The 21,981-nt window shown below is 52.0% G+C and overlaps 1 protein-coding gene across 1 annotated transcript in view; it reads right to left on the reverse strand.

Moving 5' to 3' along the window:
- Nucleotides 1-21,430, reverse strand: part of LOC122383507 (cadherin-89D-like) — a 45,134-nt gene extending 23,704 nt beyond the window's left edge. The window contains exons 1-3 of the mRNA XM_043370014.1: nucleotides 21,246-21,430; nucleotides 18,292-18,422; nucleotides 12,886-13,041 (exon numbers count right to left, since the gene is read on the reverse strand). Coding sequence (XP_043225949.1) covers nucleotides 12,886-13,041; nucleotides 18,292-18,422; nucleotides 21,246-21,318 — 360 coding nt within the window. The 5' untranslated portion in view covers nucleotides 21,319-21,430. The remainder of the gene's footprint in view (nucleotides 1-12,885; nucleotides 13,042-18,291; nucleotides 18,423-21,245) is intronic.
- Between the last annotated feature and the right edge of the window lie 551 nt (nucleotides 21,431-21,981).

Below are 21,981 nucleotides of genomic sequence, written 5' to 3' on the forward strand. Positions count from 1 at the left end.
TTCGAAATTTAGGGTAGCAAATATTCAAAACTAAGCTTGAGAGCATCGAATTCTTCCGTTGCCAATTAATCAGCCGTCTGTTCCGGAGTGCAGTGATCCCACCCTACATGCGCTGATTTGCATTTCGGAGCGCCGGCCACTCGCTCGGTGAAACGTGCGGTCGCTCCCGCCGCACTTCTTGGATCGACGGACGGCACGAGCGGCCGGCGGGCGAGCCACTGCGGGCCGCCGGCGGAGTGGAACGGACCGACCACCAGTGACTCCACGGCGCGAGAGTCCCGTCACCACGAGTCACCCCCCGGCGCGAGAGTCCCGTCACGACCAGTCGTCCCTCGTTACGAGAATGCCGTATGTATGTATGTATTGTATTCATAAAAATCTCCACATCGTGGCTCTTCCGATTTCAGAGTCAGTACATTAGTTAAACACAGTGAACATGTTCATAAAACACGAAAAAATGATGGTTTAAAAATCACTATAAATTGCTAAAATGCGATAAAACTGAGCACATCTACTCCCCATGTCTCGCGATTCACCTCCGTGGGTGACACAGTAAACGACTCCTCCTGAGCTCGGCTGGCAGGCGGTTCCAGGCGGTGGTAGCCCGGCACATAAATGCACGGCGAGCGAGTTCTGTGCGCACGCGTGGCATTTGCAGCAGCATACTCTCCGATCCCCGCGTGGTCCTTTCTGATACATCTGAACGGGACACAATCATCGTGCGGAGATGCTCAGGCGACTCAGGTGACCCCAGAATCCGACAAAGTGCCGCCAAGTCACATTTAGTAATCAGCTCATCAATTTTGAGCCATCCCAGTTCTTTTAAAGCGGGAGTAATATGCTGAGACCTCTTTAGTCCGGTGATGATCCTGGCACCAAAATTTAGAACTTTCTGGATCCTATACTTTTGGGTTTTGGTGCAGCCGCCCCAAACGGTCAGACAGTAAGTGATGTGGGGATAAACAAGCCCTTCGATGATAACTTTTTTGGTCTCGTGTGGTAGTCGGTGGCTCAGCTTTGCAAGTCCCACCAACATGCCATAACAGCGCCTGATGACGGCAGATATCTGGAGGTCCCAATTAAGATAAGAGTCCAAAGTTATGCCAAGAACCTTCACAGAAGGAGAAGGACTGATGAGCTGTTCCCCAAAATGAATTTTAAATGTTTCGTTGATTTCTAAGTGAATTCGCTTAGACTTCACGACCAAGAGATCTGTTTTTGAGGGATTAATTTTTAAACGATTTTGAGTAAACCAATTCAAAACAATTTTGAGCGTGTTCTCTACTCTAGTACGGAGGTCACCCACGTTGGCCGGAGCATCCGCATCATAAACTGCGCGTCGTCGGCATACATGATGAGCTGTCCGTGGCGAATAAAAGAAGGTAAATCGTTGGTAAATAGTAAAAACAAGATCGGTCCCAAAGTACTCCCTTGGATCACGCCATGTGTCACCGCCACTGGCGTTGTACACCCCGCCACACGCTGCGTTCGGCCTTCGAGCCAACCGCGGAACCAATGGTCATCCACACCATACCATCCGAGCTTTTCCAGGAGCCGGCAATGCTGCACGCTGTCAAACGCTTTGGACGTGTCTGTCGTCGTCAACGTGGAGACGAGGCCACGGTCCATGCTGCTGACAAGCCTGTCAACAGCGCACAGCATCGCCGACTCCGTGGAGTGGCCCGGGCGGAAGCCATGCTGTTCAGCGCAAAGTATATGATGTTCGCTTAAATATGACATTAACTGATTTCCAACTACACGCTCACAGAGTTTACCTACAACGGACAAAATGCCGTAACCACCATAAGGTCCTAAACAGTCCGTGAGCAAAGTCCCGTCACCACCCGCTGTACATGAACACGAGGGTCCTGTCACCACCCGCTGCACCTGAACACGAGAGTCCTGCATCAGCACGTGGTCGACAGTCGACACCTACTCACGGTACAAAGGCCCTTTCTAGACAAGAAGTTCCGAAGCCCTCCCTTATGAGGGTGTGTGGTGAGGCTCACTGCCGCCATCAACACATCACAAACCCGAGCACAGGATAGAATCCGGTCGAGTCCTTGGCGCACAGGATGTTCGAGTCACTCGCGCACGTGATTACCGAGTCACTGCCAGCACATCAATCACTGCATTTAAGCACCTGCCTGAGGTGTTGGGAAAAATTGGAAGAAGATTCGTCAGCACAACTAACAACTTAATTGGAACGGTGAACGATGGCTCACTCACGGAAACCTTTGTTTTGCTCTCAAATCGCGAAAATGCTGGGATGTCTTTTGTTCCTGGGTACGTTCACTTGAAATTATCGAAGCCTATCTTACCAGAAAAGAGAATCCCAGCCACCTTCCTCTGATTTTAGAGTCCTTGCATTCCTACTCGCGTCCCACACAGTGTATCCGGCCCGTCGTCCCACCCCTGTTACGCTGGCCATCACCCCTGACCCGGTAGCGCCCTATCCGCTCTCCCACAGTGGGAGCTCAGCCTCTCCGGGGGCGGGGGATCTGACCCGCGCCACCGGGCCAGCGTCAGGCACGAGCGGCTTTGGAGGTCGGCCTGCGCGTGCTACGTCCCCGCGCGGTGAAACCGTCCGCCGCCGGCTGCACCGACTGCTTCCCACGGTCCACACCGCGCGGGGCGGCTACCGACCGCCGGACAGCGACACCGCTGGGTACTACACATGCACTGAACGAGCTGATTGCGAGCCCGCAGCCGGCGGCTTAATGAGCCGACGCGGGCCCGCAGCCGGCGGTCCTGCGCTGGCCACTATACCGAGCCCGCAGCCGGCGGTCCTGCGCTGGCCACTACACCGAGCCGGCGTCGTGCCGCGGGGGAAGTGGAGCAGCTGCTCCGCGACATACTCGTACCGGTGACCCTACAGAGTAGAACTTCTGTCCAACAGAATGGGTCAGCGGTAAATGTTCACTAATGCGCAAACCATTGGTCATTAGAGACCGTCCTCGAAACTTCCTTGATGGGAACATGCAGAATATTTGGACACATCTATTGTAGGGGCTTTGGTCATCCATCGCTAGGAACCACCGAATTTCTGATGACAAGCTACCAGTCCACTAGTCGTGCCCGAGGCATTTCGCTGTCCATTAGCTGGCCCGTTAGCAGAGCGGCACGCTCCACTGGAGCACGGGAAGCGCTCTGTTCCGGGTGATGGGCGGCCTCTGACACGGCGCCCTCCCCTCCCCTCCCCTCCCCTCCGCTAGCCCCTGCCCTACCCTCCCCTCCCTACCCCCTCTGCACACCATCCTCCAGTCGCGGTCAGCCAGAACGTGAGCGTACTCCGGTCCAGCACGCCTCGGTCAGCTTGTTCGGGGACGACATTGTATTGGTGAGAAGCCGAGAGCGATAGACGGCGGGTAGCGGGCGGCGGACAGCGGAGCGGTGGCCGAGGACAACAGTGGGACATGATATAGTAAGGTTGTCACATTGACGAGGTTAACTAACACACTTGCTCAATTTTGTAATCGAGGATACCTTGAAATGACTATGTGATGTGCCATTTTCATTAGCAGGCAGGTGCGGATAATTAGGCTCGTAGAAGCGGTCTTTCTTTCTCCGTCGCTGCTCTGCGGCCGTGTGAGCTCGGCCTGCCGCTGTGAAACTCCAGCGATGGTCAGCTCGTGCTCCGTGCAGCCCGGTGACCCGCCCTCCTCTCACGGAGCTCAGCTGACTGACCACTCGTGACGTCAGGTCACTTGACGTCCGTGAGCAGCGTCACCGCTCCTCTGTCGGCTCTGAACACGCCCCGCACGCAGCTGACGGAGGAGGGGTCGCCGGTCTGCTTCAGACCGGGCTGAGGCTGGTTTAGACGATGCATGCAAATAACTTTTAAATTTTTTGGTGGTATCACGCTTGGCTTTGTAGCTTAAGGTGATGAAAAAGAACCTTCCTTAAAAAATGTTTTGGCGGCATTGGCAGAAATGTTAACCTTGTGCCCATGAGATCAGGTATCACCTATCTAACACCCACACCTAAATTAGAAATCGTGCTATCCTCCAAAAGCTAAAGAAACTTTGGCTTAAATTAACTGTCCAGTTTTTCGCCAAAACATCTCTATTCAACATTTAAGACATTTAAGAGTTGTATGCTTATTCCAAGTGAGAGTCGATTTTAATTTCCTTTTTCTCTACATAGGTATATGCTTATTTTTGTTGTTGAGTGAGACCATGCGAATAGAACATTAGATACTAGATAGTCCTTCCCATGAAAAAATAAGACATACGAAAAGTGAGTGATTTGCAGCGCGTCCACGTGATCGTTAAATCCACCTTCACAGCTGACGCAGGCTTACGGTGCTCAGGAGCCGCGCAGGGTTTTGTGGCGGAATATTCCCGGGAAGCTGGTGATTAATGTGGGTGGCTCACGGAGGGTGTTCACGGCCAGTCACGGAGGCAGCACGAGATCACTGACAGACTGAGTGCAGGCAGCGAGCTGCGCTGCGAGAAAAAAAGACAGTTTCGTCGCGGATACCTTGAAGTCGTTTCATGTTGAGGTGAGAAGACTGAGATGGAGGGAACTGCTGTCATCAGAGGTGAGAGGCAGATGGACAGCCTGAAGATAAAAACATTGATGACATATTGATAGACAGCTGCTTTCTACTGCTTAGATATGCTTGAATCCATAATGAATCAATATTGGACAACCCAATAATGGATCAGACGTATCCGTACGCTTCTTTGTATTGAATGAATGAGCATAGTGCGAAGGTTGTTGCCCAATCAGAGGAAATGCGAGTCTTTTGACTAACTACATTTCCCTGCAATGTTTGACGGGAGCTGAGTGTCACAATTTACGGTCCGTCTCCTTTTACAAGCATAATTAGTTGTGGGAATGTTCTCTAGCAAGCATATCAATGAGTTATGTGGTCAGATATTCAGGTCTCACGTGAGTTTACACGGTCTGCCATTGGTGGTTTACCGAGACCTAATAATTTGGTTAACTATGAACATGCCATACGAAACATCGAGTGTGAAATGAAAGACCAAGCTCAAAGAACAGAACAGCACTGAAACGCAATGCGATCAAGAGAAACTACTTTCGCCGTTGTTTGACTATAGTTGAGCTTGTCAGCCATTGCACTTCTATGCCCAGCTCATTCTGGCAGCGAAAGCGAGCACCAGAAGACTATTAACCGAAGCCGGAGTCTGCCAAACACCTACTAATGCGCAGCCCAATGAACAGGCGCACTTTCATCTTCGCTGGCCCGTAAACGCTTCTGTTCTGCTCCAGGGCGAAGGAGCACCTCCGGTGCGGATTGTCTTTCTCTCCTCTGAGGGAGATCGGCACAAAGCAGTGAACCCGGCGCAGAAGACTCGCTATTGTCTCTGAAGCTGTTGTCACGCGGATCAGACCGCAACGCTGCGGATGCTCTGTGAAGTGTGGTAAAAGTTTATTTTGGAAGATGTAAGCCGCTTGAAGTTACCCGCAATGCCTCTCACGTAAGGTAACTATAAACAGACGATTCGGCAATAAATGGCCTCCATGTGAGCGTGCATAAGGCATGGGATAGAAGTTCAAGGCTATAGTAACGGGCAAATATAGATCAAATTCCAAGTCTTCTTGGGTATTGGTAGTTGATACAAGTTTTTTTAACAAATAAAAACTGTTATTGGAGAAAAATATGGCTCATTTACAAATGGTTGAAACGATTGAAAGGAATCCGTCGCTCAAAAGTCAAATACGTAACCGTCACTGTTTAAAGGTAGTGTGCCACCTTTGAAAGATTTCCCATTTTATTTTTCCTAGGATAAGAAGCTTCTGTTTTTACCTAATATCGCAAAAAAATCAAAAATGGGCCTGGAATAGTGCCTTTTTCGCCTAAAAGTTTTTCGGTTTTTAGATATGTATAACAACTGTAGTGGGCTCACCTGCAAACAGGCGTCGGGCAACAATCGCGAATGCGGCGCACTTGTGACAATAAGCAAAGGTCATTATAGTGTTACGACCATACGACGTACGGGAATGAGTTATCAGCTGTCTAATCGTAGACAACACAATGTCGAGCCTTAAACTGTAAGCCCGTATTGGTATTGTTTCTTTTATTTGGCTGTCGAACATTATTTATGGTTTGAAATATGATTTTATGTAAAATAATTGATATGAAAAAGCCGTCTTATAAGTTATGACCCCATTTCACCACACGCAAGTGGCAGAAATGACAATGATCAGCTGACGCATTTTTCTTGGCCGAAGTCAGAGCGCGCGGCCCGACGCACCACGCGTATTTGGAAATTCCGATCTCGACGAGCATCAGAAGCCACCTAACAGGCGTGTTCGAAACCGCAGGAGATGATGATGAACGGGTTTATCGAAACTTGATTGGATGAGCATATCGATAATAGCGATTTCAGTGTGTGCATTTATTGTTCATAGTGGTGTGAAATGTGGTTGGGGTACGACCGACAACCCGTCGGGGCGAATTTCGCACTGGGTACTCAAAATTTGAAGAATTTAAGACGTTTCCATGAGTTTTGAAGGTATGGATAAGTTCTAAAAATCCGGTTCTCCTTATCTGGGCCATTAACTCCATACGGTCCAGGAAAGCTGGCACACTACCTTTAATTTTATATTAATTATCATTCTTCGGTTGATTTTTGCGACATTCTTCGCTCCATTCTGGTATGGTTTACGTTTGATCTCACTGACAGGCCAGTGACATCCACCGGCAGGGCAGCGACCCCCGCAGAGAGTTTTACTGGCGCAGCGGTACTCTGTTGTGTGAACAATGCACACTTCGGCGAGCACTGCTGTTCAGTCACACATACCAGGATATTCCCACGAAACGGTCATGCCCAGGTGCACTTTATATGAAAATTGACTTATCAAAATCGGTAGGTACCCAGCAGCATAAAATCTCGATGAGCAAGTGTTCCCGGATTGGGACAAACAGTTGCTTTTAGAATCATTTTGATCAACAAGTCATTAAATCGCACGTGAAATATATTGCTAAGCTTTATGTTTGCATACTTCGTATGCTTTATGTCAGTTGTGTTTCTAACTGATTGCAATACATGACAGTTTGGATGAACTGTACAGTTAGTATTGGCCAGTCGTCATCTGGCGTTGACAGCACCATCGGGGTCCGTCTATAGGTCTCGGGGTCTGCAGAGTCTCGTGTCTCCCTGTCCAGCCCCCCGCCCAAAGTTCAGCTCAGACCTGCCGTTCCGTACGTGCGTGCCCCCGCCGACTACCTGCCTCCGAGGGCACTAAACCATCCTCGCACTGCAGCCATTCGGTCGCCATCACTGTGCTCGGCCGGCCGTGCTCCGCTGAAGTCAGTGCTCCCGGGTAGCGGCCATGCACGCGGTGCACTCTGCGCTCCGTGCACGGCGCCGGCCGTGACGGCCGCGCTCACGGACCGTGACGCCGTCCGTGACGAGCGCGATGCTGCGCGCCGCCGTGACGCGCTAACGATCGACCGGCGGGCAGATGCGCCGCGCGGGTCGGCAGGTGCAGAGTCGCAGAGTGCGGGCTGGTCGTGACCGAACACCCGGCCAGCCTGGGAGGGAGGCCGGCGCGGGGACGATACAGAGGAGGCAGACAGGGATGACATACATATTACATACATACAGAGAGAGAGAGAGAGAGAGAGAGAGAGAGAGAGAGAGGGGGAGAGAGAGAGAGAGAGAGAGAGAGAGAGAGAGAGAGAGAGAAAGAAAGAGAGAAGAAAGAGAGATAGGGAGAGAGAGAGAGAGGGAGAGAGAGAGAGAGAGAAACAAAGACAGACAGAGGCACAGACAGAGGCACAGACAGAAGTAGAGACAGTCAGAGAGGCAGACAGGGATGGCAGAGACCTGCGGGACAGGAAAAGCTACAGACATCATTTAACGGAGAATTCAGAGGAAAAGTTCAATGGAAGAATTTCGCGTCCACAATAAAATTTAGTAATTAAAGCTGCTGTTCTCCTGAGGTTGTTTTACACCCTTATATAGCTGGGAGCATAATGCATTTTGAGCATAATATGTTAATAAAATGTGTGCGGCGTACATATATAACTTCGGTAGTTTAACAATGACGATCCGCTGATGAAAACCATGTGCGTATTTGACATCAAGTTGAGGTCAGCTTTTTGTTTCACAATTGTAATTTGTCAGCGAATCCATCACAATGCTGAAAGCAGTGAATGTCAACAGTGTTGCCTGCCGATGACGATTACGCTGGCCCAAGACCCCTGCAAGTTGCAACTGAGCTCCTATAGGCAGCTTTGTTCGTGTCGCGACATAGAAGGGTTGCGTCCATAGACCAGCGCATCCTGTTGCCATTGTGGACTGTCCACTGCCCAGTGTCCACAAGGTCAGGCTGCAACATCACAACGGCTGGATTGCAGTCCATTTTCGCATTATATTCCATTATGTCCACCGTTTCCCCACGCCGCCTGCTCCACATTGTCCGGAGGGCGTCCAAACGACACCGAGCGTGTGCTGCCCGCAGCGACTGCAGCAATCCTGATATGAAGCGGGCTTTAGTGATGGAGCACGCGCGCTGCTGATGCAAACTGCAGCCCCCGGCGCCGGCGGTAACCCCGGGTACAGGCCCGGCGGGGCTGTCGGCCGACTGTGCACTATGCTCGGGGCCGGACCGTCACACGGCAGGCGGGCGAGCAGCCAGCAGTGCAGCTCACATCACTCACATGTATGGCGTCCTCGTGCGTCCCCCTGCTGAGCTATCGGAACAGCGTGGGACCGAGCACGCGCCACTGATACTCCTTCGGGCTATTTGTCGAAGGTTTGCAACGGACGTCACGGTCAGAAACAGGATAGGGCGCTATTTCAATTTTAGTCTAATTGAGCAATGCCCAGTGAGCAGTCTATGGACTGCTCACTGGACGCTTTTTATTTAGAGCGGCATTGTTTGCATAGTGCATACGCCGAGCTGTTTTCAGCGCTGTGATTCTTGCCTTTTTTTTAGCTACTCATGTGGGTTTCTGTGACATTTGCCAAGTTGAAACATCCATTCAAAAATTACTTCCATACTTGAATAATAATTTAAGTCGATGCAGTCTTATCGGATGTTTTTCCTTTTCGACTTCACACCTCCGTGAAACACAATGAAAGTTGTTTTCCTTTCGTCTCGCCGGAGTATTAAATGACACGCTGGCGGGCGCCGTGTATCGCGTTATGTCACAGCACATTAGCCGGGGAGGGCGTGTGACCGTCACATTAGCGCACCGGTGGTCACTTTCACCCCGGGGCGGCGGTGACGGTCACCGGGCGGACGCCGCTATCTGCCCCCGGTCCCGTGCCCCGGGGTACGGCGGGGGGACGCCGCTATCTGCCCCGGTCCCGTGACCCCGGGCACGGCCGGGGGACGCCGGCACACGTCAGACGGTCGTTAGAAATGGATCGGGGAGTGTTTGTGGCGGACGGCACCGGGGACCTCGGCGCTATCTGCAGAGCAGAGGCGCAGGATGGGGCCAAGGACGAGATGGACAGATACAGAGCACGAGCCGTGACATACTGACACAGCGCGCCTCTGACACAGTCGGTGACACAGCCGGTGACACGGTGCGCCTCTGACACAGTCGGTGACACAGCCTGTGACACAGTCAGTTCAGTTGCATTAAACTGACACAACTGGTGACTGCAGACAGTGATCGAAAGACACGCTGGGTTCCCTTCTGCTTGTTCAAACATTGACATCAAAAGTTTACCGTACTGGAGCCATTGGTTGATCTGATAAGATTAATGACGGGAGTAACTTAGGAACAGATTGAACTTTGAGCATCACATCATCTTTATGTATAATATTTTGATCGTGCCGCTATGTGGGTTTTGCGAAATGGTATTGCTTAGGCAGTTTAATGGCATTAATGTTTTTTCTCTTCTTTTGAAGATGGATGCAGTCTCTGCACGACACACCATATTTACATATGACTTACTATACTACCCTGTTGTGTCTTTATATGACAATAGCATGAGGCTATGCGGTCTTTGACAAAATATCAGCCCCACTTTTCATCGAAAGTCTTTTCGCAATCTTCTAATCCAGGAATGTGTTGAAACCACCCTGATGGCCACCCAATTTACTTACTAAGTTGACAGGCTCAGTTTCCCATGAGAAGGAAACGACGACGGTCAAATTTCAGGGCGCGGAGTTACGTGATGGGCGCAGTTCAGTGGTAATGTGCGTCTTTCGCACATATTTGCAGCATTATTGCGTAACTCTTTTAATGAGGAGTTTCCAGTGAGGCGTGGCCTCTTCTGTAGATGTTAATGAACGCTGCCGTAAGGCACGCCCATAATAACGACCTCACTTTCCATTATCCGGTCGCCTCCAGTTCCAAACGAATTTCCCTTATTATCCCATCTTGTAAACTCGAATGGTGATGACTGTTTAAATGCTGAGGTGGGAACAAGTGCTTAGTAGATTGTCGTGTAACATTTCGAAACGCGAGACAATCAGCCCATTTCTCACACTCACGATTAGCTGCTGACCATGATAACCATTCACAGAAAACAGTCCTTCATGCATGACGTGAACGTCTCACTCTCACTATTTTTTCTTGCCTTTGCATTGTATTCTAAGCAAACGAAAGTAAGAAGTCGTGCTACGCAACTGCATGTGAAAAAATACTGAAAACTGTTCTGAAAAAAACATTTTCTGAAAAAAATACCATCCTCATGAAGTCTACCGAATCGATATAAATACTGATGTCACTATATAGTTTCTGCTCACCGTGAACCTGAACGGGGGCCGGCTGGGAGACCCCTCTAACACTACTGTCTGCCGGCTGGGAGACCCCTCTAACACTACTGTTTGCCGGCTGGGAGACCCCTCTAACACTACTGTCTGCCGGCTGGGAGACCCCTCTAACACTACTGTCTGCCGGCTGGGAGACCCCTCTAACACTACTGTTTGCCGGCTGGGAGACCCCTCTAACACTACTGTCTGCCGGCTGGGAGACCCCTCTAACACTACTGTCTGCCGGCTGGGAGACCCCTCTAACACTACTGTCTGCCGGCTGGGAGACCCCTCTAACACTACTGTCTGCCGGCTGGGAGACCCCTCTAACACTACTGTTTGCCGGCTGGGAGACCCCTCTAACACTACTGTCTGCCGGCTGGGAGACCCCTCTAACACTACTGTCTGCCGGCTGGGAGACCCCTCTAACACTACTGTCTGCCGGCTGGGAGACCCCTCTAACACTACTGTTTGCCGGCTGGGAGACCCCTCTAACACTACTGTTTGCCGGCTGGGAGACCCCTCTAACACTACTGTTTGCCGGCTGGGAGACCCCTCTAACACTACTGTCTGCCGGCTGGGAGACCCCTCTAACACTACTGTCTGCCGGCTGGGAGACCCCTCTTACACTACTGTCTGCCGGCTGGGCGACCCCTCTAACACTACTGTCTGCCGGCTGGGAGACCCCTCTTACACTACTGTCTGCCGGCTGGGAGACCCCTCTAACACTACTGTCTGCCGGCTGGGAGACCCCTCTAACACTACTGTCTGCCGGCTGGGAGACCCCTCTAACACTACTATCTGCCGGCTGGGAGACCCCTCTAACACTACTGTCTGCCGGCTGGGAGACCCCTCTAGCACTACTGTTTGCCGGCTGGGAGACCCCTCTAACACTACTGTTTGCCGGCTGGGAGACCCCTCTAACACTACTGTCTGCCGGCTGGGAGACCCCTCTAACACTACTGTCTGCCGGCTGGGAGACCCCTCTTACACTACTGTCTGCCGGCTGGGAGACCCCTCTAACACTACTGTCTGCCGGCTGGGAGACCCCTCTTACACTACTGTTTGCCGGCTGGGTGACCCCTCTAACACTACTGTTTGCCGGCTGGGAGACCCCTCTAACACTACTGTCTGCCGGCTGGGAGACCCCTCTAACACTACTGTCTGCCGGCTGGGAGACCCCTCTTACACTACTGTCTGCCGGCTGGGAGACCCCTCTAACACTACTGTCTGCCGGCTGGAAGACCCCTCTTACACTACTGTCTGCCGGCTGGGAGACCCCTCTAACACTACTGTCTGCCGGCTGGAAGACCCCTCTAGCACTACTGTCTGCCGGCTGGGAGACCCCTCTAACACTACTATCTGCCGGCTGGGAGACCCCTCTAACACTACTGTCTGCCGGCTGGGAGACCCCTCTAACACTACTGTCTGCCGGCTGGGAGACCCCTCTAACACTACTGTCTGCCGGCTGGGAGACCCCTCTTACACTACTGTCTGCCGGCTGGGAGACCCCTCTAACACTACTGTCTGCCGGCTGGGAGACCCCTCTTACACTACTGTCTGCCGGCTGGGAGACCCCTCTAACACTACTGTCTGCCGGCTGGGAGACCCCTCTTACACTACTGTCTGCCGGCTGGGAGACCCCTCTAGCACTACTGTTTGCCGGCTGGGAGACCCCTCTAACACTACTGTTTGCCGGCTGGGAGACCCCTCTAACACTACTGTCTGCCGGCTGGGAGACCCCTCTAACACTACTGTCTGCCGGCTGGGAGACCCCTCTAACACTACTGTCTGCCGGCTGGGAGACCCCTCTTACACTACTGTCTGCCGGCTGGGAGACCCCTCTAACACTACTGTCTGCCGGCTGGGAGACCCCTCTTACACTACTGTCTGCCGGCTGGGAGACCCCTCTAACACTACTGTCTGCCGGCTGGGAGACCCCTCTTACACTACTGTCTGCCGGCTGGGAGACCCCTCTAGCACTACTGTTTGCCGGCTGGGAGACCCCTCTAACACTACTGTTTGCCGGCTGGGAGACCCCTCTAACACTACTGTCTGCCGGCTGGGAGACCCCTCTAACACTACTGTCTGCCGGCTGGGAGACCCCTCTAACACTACTGTCTGCCGGCTGGGAGACCCCTCTAACACTATTGTCTGCCGGCTGGGAGACCCCTATAACACTTCTCTGCTCACCGTGAACGGTGGCCGGCTGGCGCAGAACACCCGGAACTTAGCCACGGAGACGGGCTGCTGCCGTCGGACCAGTGACGTCAGCGGCTGGGAGACCACCAGACCGCCCGTGTCGTTGGTCAGCAGCACCGGCCGGAAATAGTCCGTGTAGTCCTCCTCCTGAAACGAACGCACGCCGTCAGCGAAACTCGATTGGACGCCTCTGCAGTGGCAGGGCACTAAAACGACCACGCAATATCGATGCAGCTTTTTGCGTAATGAGCTTCAAGGGCGCACACAAGGGGGGGGGCACACGGGCCCGTGCCCCCCCCCCCCATTCGAGTTGGGGGGCCCAACTCGAAGGAAGGGGCCCATTTGAGGCGGCCGAAGGCCGCCTCAAATGGGCCTCTAACTAGTCCTTAGACCACCGAAGACCGTGTACAAAGGGCCCTCAAATGGCCTTAACCCGCGCCCTGCTGGGGGTCCTGGATTTCCACGCCCTGCTGGGGGGGGGGTGTTTGAACACCCCCCCTTGTAACTCGGCTCCTGGGCCACGTAGCGATACGCGGAAGGCGGCGTTCGAAAGAGCGTAAAAAATAATGACGAAATCACTTCGGTCAATTTTTTGGTCAGGTCAAAGGTCAGGTCACCAGAGGTCATTGAAGGCAAAATTTCGCCGATTTCCAGGTCGAATGTCGAAAATTTCCAAGAAGCCAAAGCATAACTCGGGAACCAATAGAGCTACAGCGCCGCGGAAAAGCGCATTCGATAGCCCTATTAACGCCCTTTCTGAATAATGCTCTCAGATTTGACCTAACGTCAACGGTTTTGCCTGCAGGGGGCAAAAACTGCAAAAATAGCCGATTTTTTTCGAAAACAGTTTTTCTGCAATAACTTTTGACCCAAGCCTTGTACGAGCTTACTTTTACCGGCATCGTGTTCCTCTCGTCAAGACGCATCGAATGAACTATGACTTGACCTTGAAAGGTCAACTTGAAAATTTGACCTCAGGTCAAGGTCATGACCTGACCGGAAAGGGTCATGTTGCATATCAGTCGATCCGTATCGTCGAGCTGAACACATCTAAGGCGTTTTCATTGCTCTAGCATGCCTCTATTAAAAGTTATTTGCGAAAAACTGTTAGATACCATTCGTGACCTAAGATGACCTCAGGGCATAAACAAGGGTCACGGACACCATTTTCAAGTTCAGTGTGTCTAAACCACTTGTAATTCGGTGTTTGAGAGTGTTTATAATGTCTTTCATCCAAAAGAGGCGCATTTCAATTTTCTCCCATTGACTTATAATGGGGAGGTCGCAAAATTGACCTGACCTTAGGTCATCGATATCAAAATTCTGAGATATACATTTTGTACATGCTATTGCTCTTAGCAATCGCTGAAAGTTTCAAAGCGATCGGTCACTCGGTGTAGCTATGACAGACATTGAAAGTTTTTATGAGGTGAGGTCACTTCAAGTGACCTGGTGACCTGACCTTGAATGACCTTGGTCTGAAATTTTCACAACATGTGTAGAATTGATGTATGATAAGGTGTACCAAAAACGGCGGCGCGGAGCGCCGCCGTTTTTGAGATATTCGCGAAAAACCACAAGGGGGGGTGCTCAAACACCCCCCCCCAGCAGGGCGCGGGTTAAAGGGCCCTCAGATGGTCTCATAAGGCCCTCAGATGGCCTCGAAGGGCCCTCAGTTAGCGTCATAGGGCCCTCATCTGGTGTCAAAGGGCCCTTAGATGGTGTCAAAGGGCCCTCAGATGGCCTTAAGGAGCCCTCAGATGACCTCAAAGGACTCTCAGATGGCCTTAAAGGGCCCTCAGATAGACTCAAAGGGCCCTCAGCTAACGTCAAACGGACGTCAGAAGGCCTTAAAGGGTGTCAAAGGTCCCTGAGCTGGCGTCAGAGGGCCATGCCCTTGCGTCAAACGGCTCTCCGAAGGCTCTAAAGAGTCCTTTGCTGGTGACAGAGGGCCCCCAGCTGGTGCCAGATGGCCCCCAGCTGGTGCCAGATGGCCCCCAGCTGGCGCCAAATGGCCATCAGAAGGTCTCAAACGGTCCTCAGCTGGCGTCTAGCGACCCTCAAAAAGCCTCAAGGGGCCCTTAGAAAACCTCAAGGGGCCCTTAGAAGACCTCAAGGGCCCTCAGAAGGCCTTAAAGAGCGTCAAAGGGCCTTGAGCTAGCGTCAGAGGGCCCCCCAGCTAATGCCACAGGGCCCTGAGCTAGCTTCAAACTTAAAGTGCCCTTAGCTGGTGTCAGAGGGCCCCAGTTGGTGTCAGAGGGTCATCCATTGGCGTCTAATGGCCATCAGAAGGCCCAAAAACACGATCCTCAGCTGGCGTCCAATGGTTCTCAGCTGACGTCAAGAGGCCCTCAAAAGGCCTCAAAGGCCCCTCGACTGCTCAAAGGGCCCTTAGAAGGCCTCAATGGGAACTCAAGAGACGTTAAACGGCCCTCAAAAGGCTTGAAAGGGCCCCCTGCTGATGGCAAAGGGCTCGCACCTGAGTCAATAAGAGCCTTGTCAAAAAACGGACCTGAGAAACCTTGCCGGCCCCTCTGCGGGACTCCTACACTTACCTGAGTGGCCCCCGTTTACTGAGGGGCCCTGGTTATTGATGGAGTTCCTCGTTACTTAACGCCTGGTTACCAGAGGGGCCCATGGTTACCTGGTGGGCCCCTGATCAATTGAAAACCCCTGGTCATCTGAAACGCCCCTGATTACCTAAAGGGCCCCTAATCACTTGGATTCAGTGACATAGCAAGGGAGCGAGGGGGTACGTGCCCGTTCTCGGGTTTAGGGTTCCTTCAAAACCGAGGGGCCCTGCGGCGCCAGTTGGTAGCAGAGGGTTCGCGCTGGCCGCACTTCAACTCGAAAGGACACCACAGGGCTTGTGGGGGCACGTTATTGGCTCCTATGTAGCCACAATTATCTTCATAAAGGCCCAATGCCGGTTTCTGAGAGACCTCGCCGGCCGCTCAGGGCCCTAGTAACGGCCAACGAGGGATTGGCTGCTATGGCTCCACATCCGTCTGTGATAGACACACGGTCCACACCAGTGTTTCTAAAGGCACCCACAACGGCAACTGCGAGGCCCCTCGCCCCACCTCCAAGGGACCCCCACCAGCGCATCTTAAGGGCCTACATCGGCGGCTCTGAGAGTCCCCACACCGAGGCGCGTACCAGTGACTCTGAGGGCCTCTTACCAGCCTCCGAGTGTCCTTGCCAGCCTATGACGGGCCACTTTCCACTTGCAGGCCATTTTGCAGGGACACACATATGCCAATGATGGCCCCACCAGTGTCTCTAAGCCCTAAGACCCCGCAACGGCGCCTGTGAGGACCCAACACCAGCGCATCTGACGGCCTTTCACTGGCACCTCTGAGCGCGCCACACACCGGTGACTCTGAGGAGCTCGCTCGCTTCGCTCGCTCGTAAAATACCATGTAAATTAGGCATTAGTGTACATTAGGCACACTCCTCGGGCATAAATGATACTTTTGCTTGCCGATTTTCCACATTTTCTCATGCAAAGACCGTTTTAACCCGGCAGTTGCTGGGGTATTTCGCCACCCACCGTTTGCTGGGGGGGGGGCGTTAAACGCCCCCAGCCGATAACTCGAGAACCAATAGGCGCAGCGAAACGCACGAGGCGGCAAACGAAAGAGCGCGACAAGACGCTTCAGATGAGTACTTTAAAGTTGAATTTTGAGGTCACAGGTCGGGTCAAGGTCAGGTCAAACACCTGAAATCGGGCTTTCAGTAGCATGGACTTCAGGGCTTCGCAATGGGCGCCTCTCGTCATAAACGTTGTCAAAACGGTGCACAATCCATCATATAAGGCCTACAAGAGTGTCAGCTCCATGTAGGGGTCAGTCAAGCATAGGTCAGGGTCAAGGTCAGGTCAACCGGGTAGGCACATATCCCCGAAAATCAAAACTGAAATTCGCAGCCTGCGACACATGTTTTATGGGTAATTTGGGGCGTAGAACAAGATGGTGACATTCATTTTATCATATGTGTACGTGTTTGGCTCAAAAAGTTCAATTTAAGAAATGTATGTATCATGGTCGTGAAGTAGTCGCGAGAAATTGCCAAGATTCAGTTCAAGATTTTGGAAAATGCAGAACGATAATCAATAATCAAAGATAGCCATTTGATTGTCCATGGTATTGGCAGTCTAATGGCGTTTACGGCATGTCTGTATGTCTATTCTGTGATTTTATATGATTTTTTGAACATATGCCGTTTTTGGTCGAAAACTCAGAAATCATGACGTCACTAAAACCTCGATATCTCAAAAATTTTCCGACCGATTTTTTTGAAACTTTGTCACAATAAACGTCAATCAATTCCCTACAGGTACCCAAATTTTGGCGCGCCTGCGGCGCGCCGTTTTTATGCTATGGCCCGGCGAAAAAAGTGGGGGCGTTTAACGCCCCCCCCCCAGCAACTCGCGGGTTAAAGAGACCCGTCTGCCAGTGAGACTGGACCCACCGTGCCTTCCTCCTCCCATCGAAAGGTCCTGGATACATCCTTGCCTGAGCTGACCCCGGGCCACCGGGTGACTCGCGTGCCCGGAGTCCGCGAAAAAAAAACATGCTAAAAAAACATGCTAAGCGTGAAAATATATATGTTTTGAAAATTAAGCTGGTACCGAAATAATTGTTTTACCTACCATCCATTGACAAACCAATTGCTCAAGCTTCAAACCAACCGAAATATAGCCCCGTGGGCCGTATTTTTTTGGGGGGGCCCTTCGGCATGGGGGGCCCAGTTCGAAGGTCGTGCCCCCCCCCATTCAAAAATCCTGTGTGCGCGCCTGATGAGCTTTGCGCGTAATGAATGCGAGTGTAAGGCGTTGTGGTGGCTCAGTTAAGAGCATTATCAATGTCAGGTAGCATTCACGGTATTTTTACAATAATGAAGCGCTCATTAAGTAAATGTCTCAAAATAGCTAGCTGCCACAAACAGTGCCTATTGCCACACACCCCGGCCGCTCTGAGCTCTGTGCTGAGCTCTGTGCCGAGCTCTGTGCTTTGTCCTGGTCACGGCTGGTGGTGCCGAGAGGAGGAGACGGCCACTGCCACAGACGGTGAATATCTGAGGTCGCTCCGAGACACTGCGCAATGAGACAAACAAAAACACCCCACCACCCCCCCCCCCCCCCCTCCGGCGATAGGGCGCGCACCATACCGTGACGGTCACCGGTACTGCGGCGGAACGGAGCCGAGGGACGGAGGGGACGGGGTGAATTGGCTCTAGATAGGCATGAAGACGTTTTTTTTTTATAAATTTATATAACGGTTGATAGTTTATTGTTGGACGGAGAAGTTATAAGCGGCGAGGTTGACGATGTTGATGTGATACCAATTTGTTTGCGTTCTGTTTGCCTCACCCAGCTGGGTAGCACCACCTCACCTTGTTGACGGGCCTGAGCTCCAGCTCGGCGGCTCCCTCTGCCTCAAACACCAGCACGTGGGTGCCCGGCTGGAGGTTCTCGGGGACCCTCTCGAACCGGGACGGCTCGGCCGGACTGCCCAGACGGCAGCCTGCAGAGAGAGAGATGGGTACTGCGTCACTGGGGAATACCGCGTCACTGGGTGATACAACTTCACTGGGAAACACTGCCCAGTCGACAGCCTGCCGGGAGATGGGTATGACGTCACTGGGAAGCACCGCGTCACTGCAGGTGATACAACTTCACTGGGGAACACTGCCCAGCCGATAACCTGCCGGGAGGTGGGTACAGTGTCACTGGGGAATACCGCGTCACTGGGTGATACAACTTCACTGGGGAACACTGCCTAGACGACAGCCTGCCGGGAGATGGTACGGCATCACTGGGGAATACCGCGTCACCGGGTGATACAACTTCACTGGGAAATACTGTCCAGCCGACAGCCTGCAGAGGGGTATAACTATACGGCGTCACTGGGGAGTACCGGTGTTACTCGGGAGACGAGAGCGGTCAATTGGCCTTGTGGCTCTGATGGTGATAGGTGGAAAGAAGTTTCATCAAGTGAAGGGGCAACATGTGAGCAAGCAAGACGGAGCAGATATTAGCCGTTTTCACGACGGGCTATCCGGGGAATGCACCCGATTCGACCAAATCTGCACCTTATCTCTTTTACAGCAAATATCTTCATTTTATGAATTTATTTCAGTGTTTTAATCGATGGTACTCTCTGATAATACGACAAAGGAGGCATATAAGCAATTATTGCAACCCTAGCTGATAGCTTCTAAGAGATACACTGAACCTAATTTGACCAAATATACACCTAATCTGCACCAAATGTGCACCAAAAGTGTACCAGATGGCCGTCGTGAAAACGGCTATTACATAGCAATATTGGTCCTGTAAAAAAAAAAACTGAATAAGCGAGAAACCCTCATAATGTCAAAAGAAAAATTGTTAATCGTGTCCTTGCTGTGGCTACCATGATACGACTCTGCATTAACGGATTTTATTTGAAGTAGTGTGATATGGCTCTATTTTCTTCCGATTGTGCCATTAAGCCTCCCATAATTAATCAAAGCTAGACAAGACAGGTAAAATGTCTTTACATTCTGGCGAACGATGAGGTATTTCGTCAGCGCCCTGTCTCCATTTGTCAATGCCGCCGCTGCTGACACATTGATTGGCCGTGATGGACGGTTTCCGCGGATATCCCTGCCCGGGGGCGTCCTGGTCCGTCCGCCCGCCGCAGCGCCCCGGCTGGGCAGTGCAGTTCAGAGCCCGGAGGTGTTACAGGCACCGGCGACCGCCGCGAGCGGCCGCCAGCCGGCGCTACATCAGCCGCTGATACGGCACAGTGACAGCCAATACCGCCGACCAGCCCCCCGGCGGTGCGGAGCGTGGAGCGAACAGCTGACTGGGGCAGCGATGAGACTGGGAGTTACGAGAATTTCCTCGATACTTGAGCGCAGTATGAAGTAGGTCGAGCGACATGGTGATCACCTGTTACAGAAAATAACCGGATAGAGCAATGCTGAATGCATTAACCCACGCGGGGCTGGGGGGGGGGTAAATTTTACCCCCCCCCCCTCGCGAATTTTTGCGATATCTCAAAAACGGCGGCGCGCAGCGCCGCCAAACTTTCAGTACCTTTTCTTACATCAATTTGACACGTTCCCTGAAAATTTGAGCGAAATCCGTCGGAAATTTCTGAGAAATTGACGTTTTAGTGACGTCATGTTCGCCATTTTCGCCTCAAAAACGGCAAAAGTTCAAACGCCGCTAACATCTTCATTTTGAAAGGAATCAAGACGTAACAAAAAAGGTTATACGAAATTTTACTTTGTCTATCAAATGGCTATCTCGGTTTTTTGAAAATTTTGGATTTTGGCCTAAATTTTTTTTTCAAAAAACTGACTTTTTTGGGAAAATGATTATAAAATCCAAAATTTTGAGTCTATCAAAAAAACCGGAATATATGTCAGAGAAGTGGTCTATGTGCACCTACATACCAAATTTTAGAAGAATCGGTTCAAAAATGTGGGAGTTATCTAAAATTTTATGACGTCACGACACACAAATTTTTTGAAAAATGACTTTTTTGGAAGTTCTAGACCTCGTACGGAAACAAAAATAGCACCATTCGATTCGCCGTGAAAAACTGCATCAGATAGACACCTTTTTAGGCCTTATCAACCAACTTCAAAATTTGACCTCACTTGACCTGACCTTGACCTGACCTCGACCTGAAATTCATCCAGAGGTGGTCCATATCACTTATTGAGTGTGCCTATTGAATTCTATGAGTAAAATGACCCATAAAACATGTGTCGCACATGCCCTTTTCTGTATTTTGCTTTTTGGTGACCTGACCTGACCTGACCTGACCTTGACCTTGACCTCTGAATGATAATGTATGCAACGAATATTGTCTTGGTAGCCTAAGAACACGTTTTGGGCGATCAGTCTCAGTCCATGACTCCATTCTTCGGCAACTACGGTGCAAGGCCGATACTGTAGAAACTTGCAATTTGTACCCTTGACCTGACCTTGACCCAAACTTTAAATTAAGTACATGTTTTTAGTTGTTCGTGATGAGAGCTTTCGATTGGCGTTTGAATTTTCCAAATCGGATCATTAGTTCGGGAGATAACAGGGGGAGGTAAAATTTACCCCCCCCCCCCCAGCCCCGCGCGTTCGGCTGGAGACCCCAGCCCCGCGCGGGTTAAACGTCAGCTTTAGAATGTATGGTATAGATAAGAAGATTACTCTCAAATTATTGATTATGCGATAGCGGATGTGGCAGTGAGACTTCCTTCCTTCACGCTGTTCGATTCCAGTCAAAGGAACACTCTCACGGCAGCGAGGACCACTTTCATTCGGCGGTCCTCCGCCACCGGAGTCTTTGACTCACCTTCACCGCTGACGGTCGCTGCGGAGAACAATGTCGCCAGCACGGCGGCCAGTGCCGCCCTCGGCGCCGCCATCGTCCGCGCTCTGTGCCGCTATTCACCGTCCGTCAATTCACCGCGCCGGAGAGACACGGGCCGGCCTCATCACCGGGCGGCGATGCGCCGCCGATACCACTTTCCCCACCCCCGCCCCCGCAAAGTGTCGACTTCCGTGTGTCAGCGGCGTATCGCGGGAGCACTCCGCTCCACTCCTCCGCCCGCCTCAGGATCCCGTGTGGGGAGTGGATGACCCGCCGCGCGCCTTTGGCTCAGCTGGCCCGCCGCCTGGGGCCGGGCCCACTGAGGTGGTGTTAGCGCCTCAGCCGCTACTGCAGTCTCCGAGTAAGCGATACAGCCATTACTGCAGTCTCCGAGTTAGCGCCCTAGCCGCTTCTGCAGTCTCCGAGTTAGCGCCCAGCTGATACTGCAGTCTCCAGTGTTATCTTCCTCAGACCGTACCGGCGTCGCAGTCTCCTCCAGAGCCGTCCGACGTCTCGAGGAGTCCCGGCGTCAGGGCGGGGATGATGTCATACCTGAAACACGTGACGGAAGTGTGACGTATGGCGTATGATAGTGCAACAAACGGAGACTGAACGCAACAATAACACAATGAGCCACGTCAACCTAACGTTACAGATCGTTGGATCTTGTGGCAGTCGCGACAAATGAGCTGCAGCAAGTGAAAACGGCTCTGAATCG

This window comes from Amphibalanus amphitrite, unplaced genomic scaffold (genome assembly GCF_019059575.1).
Source record: "Amphibalanus amphitrite isolate SeventyFive unplaced genomic scaffold, NRLGWU_Aamphi_draft 000165F_arrow, whole genome shotgun sequence".
NCBI lineage: Eukaryota > Metazoa > Arthropoda > Thecostraca > Balanomorpha > Balanidae > Amphibalanus > Amphibalanus amphitrite.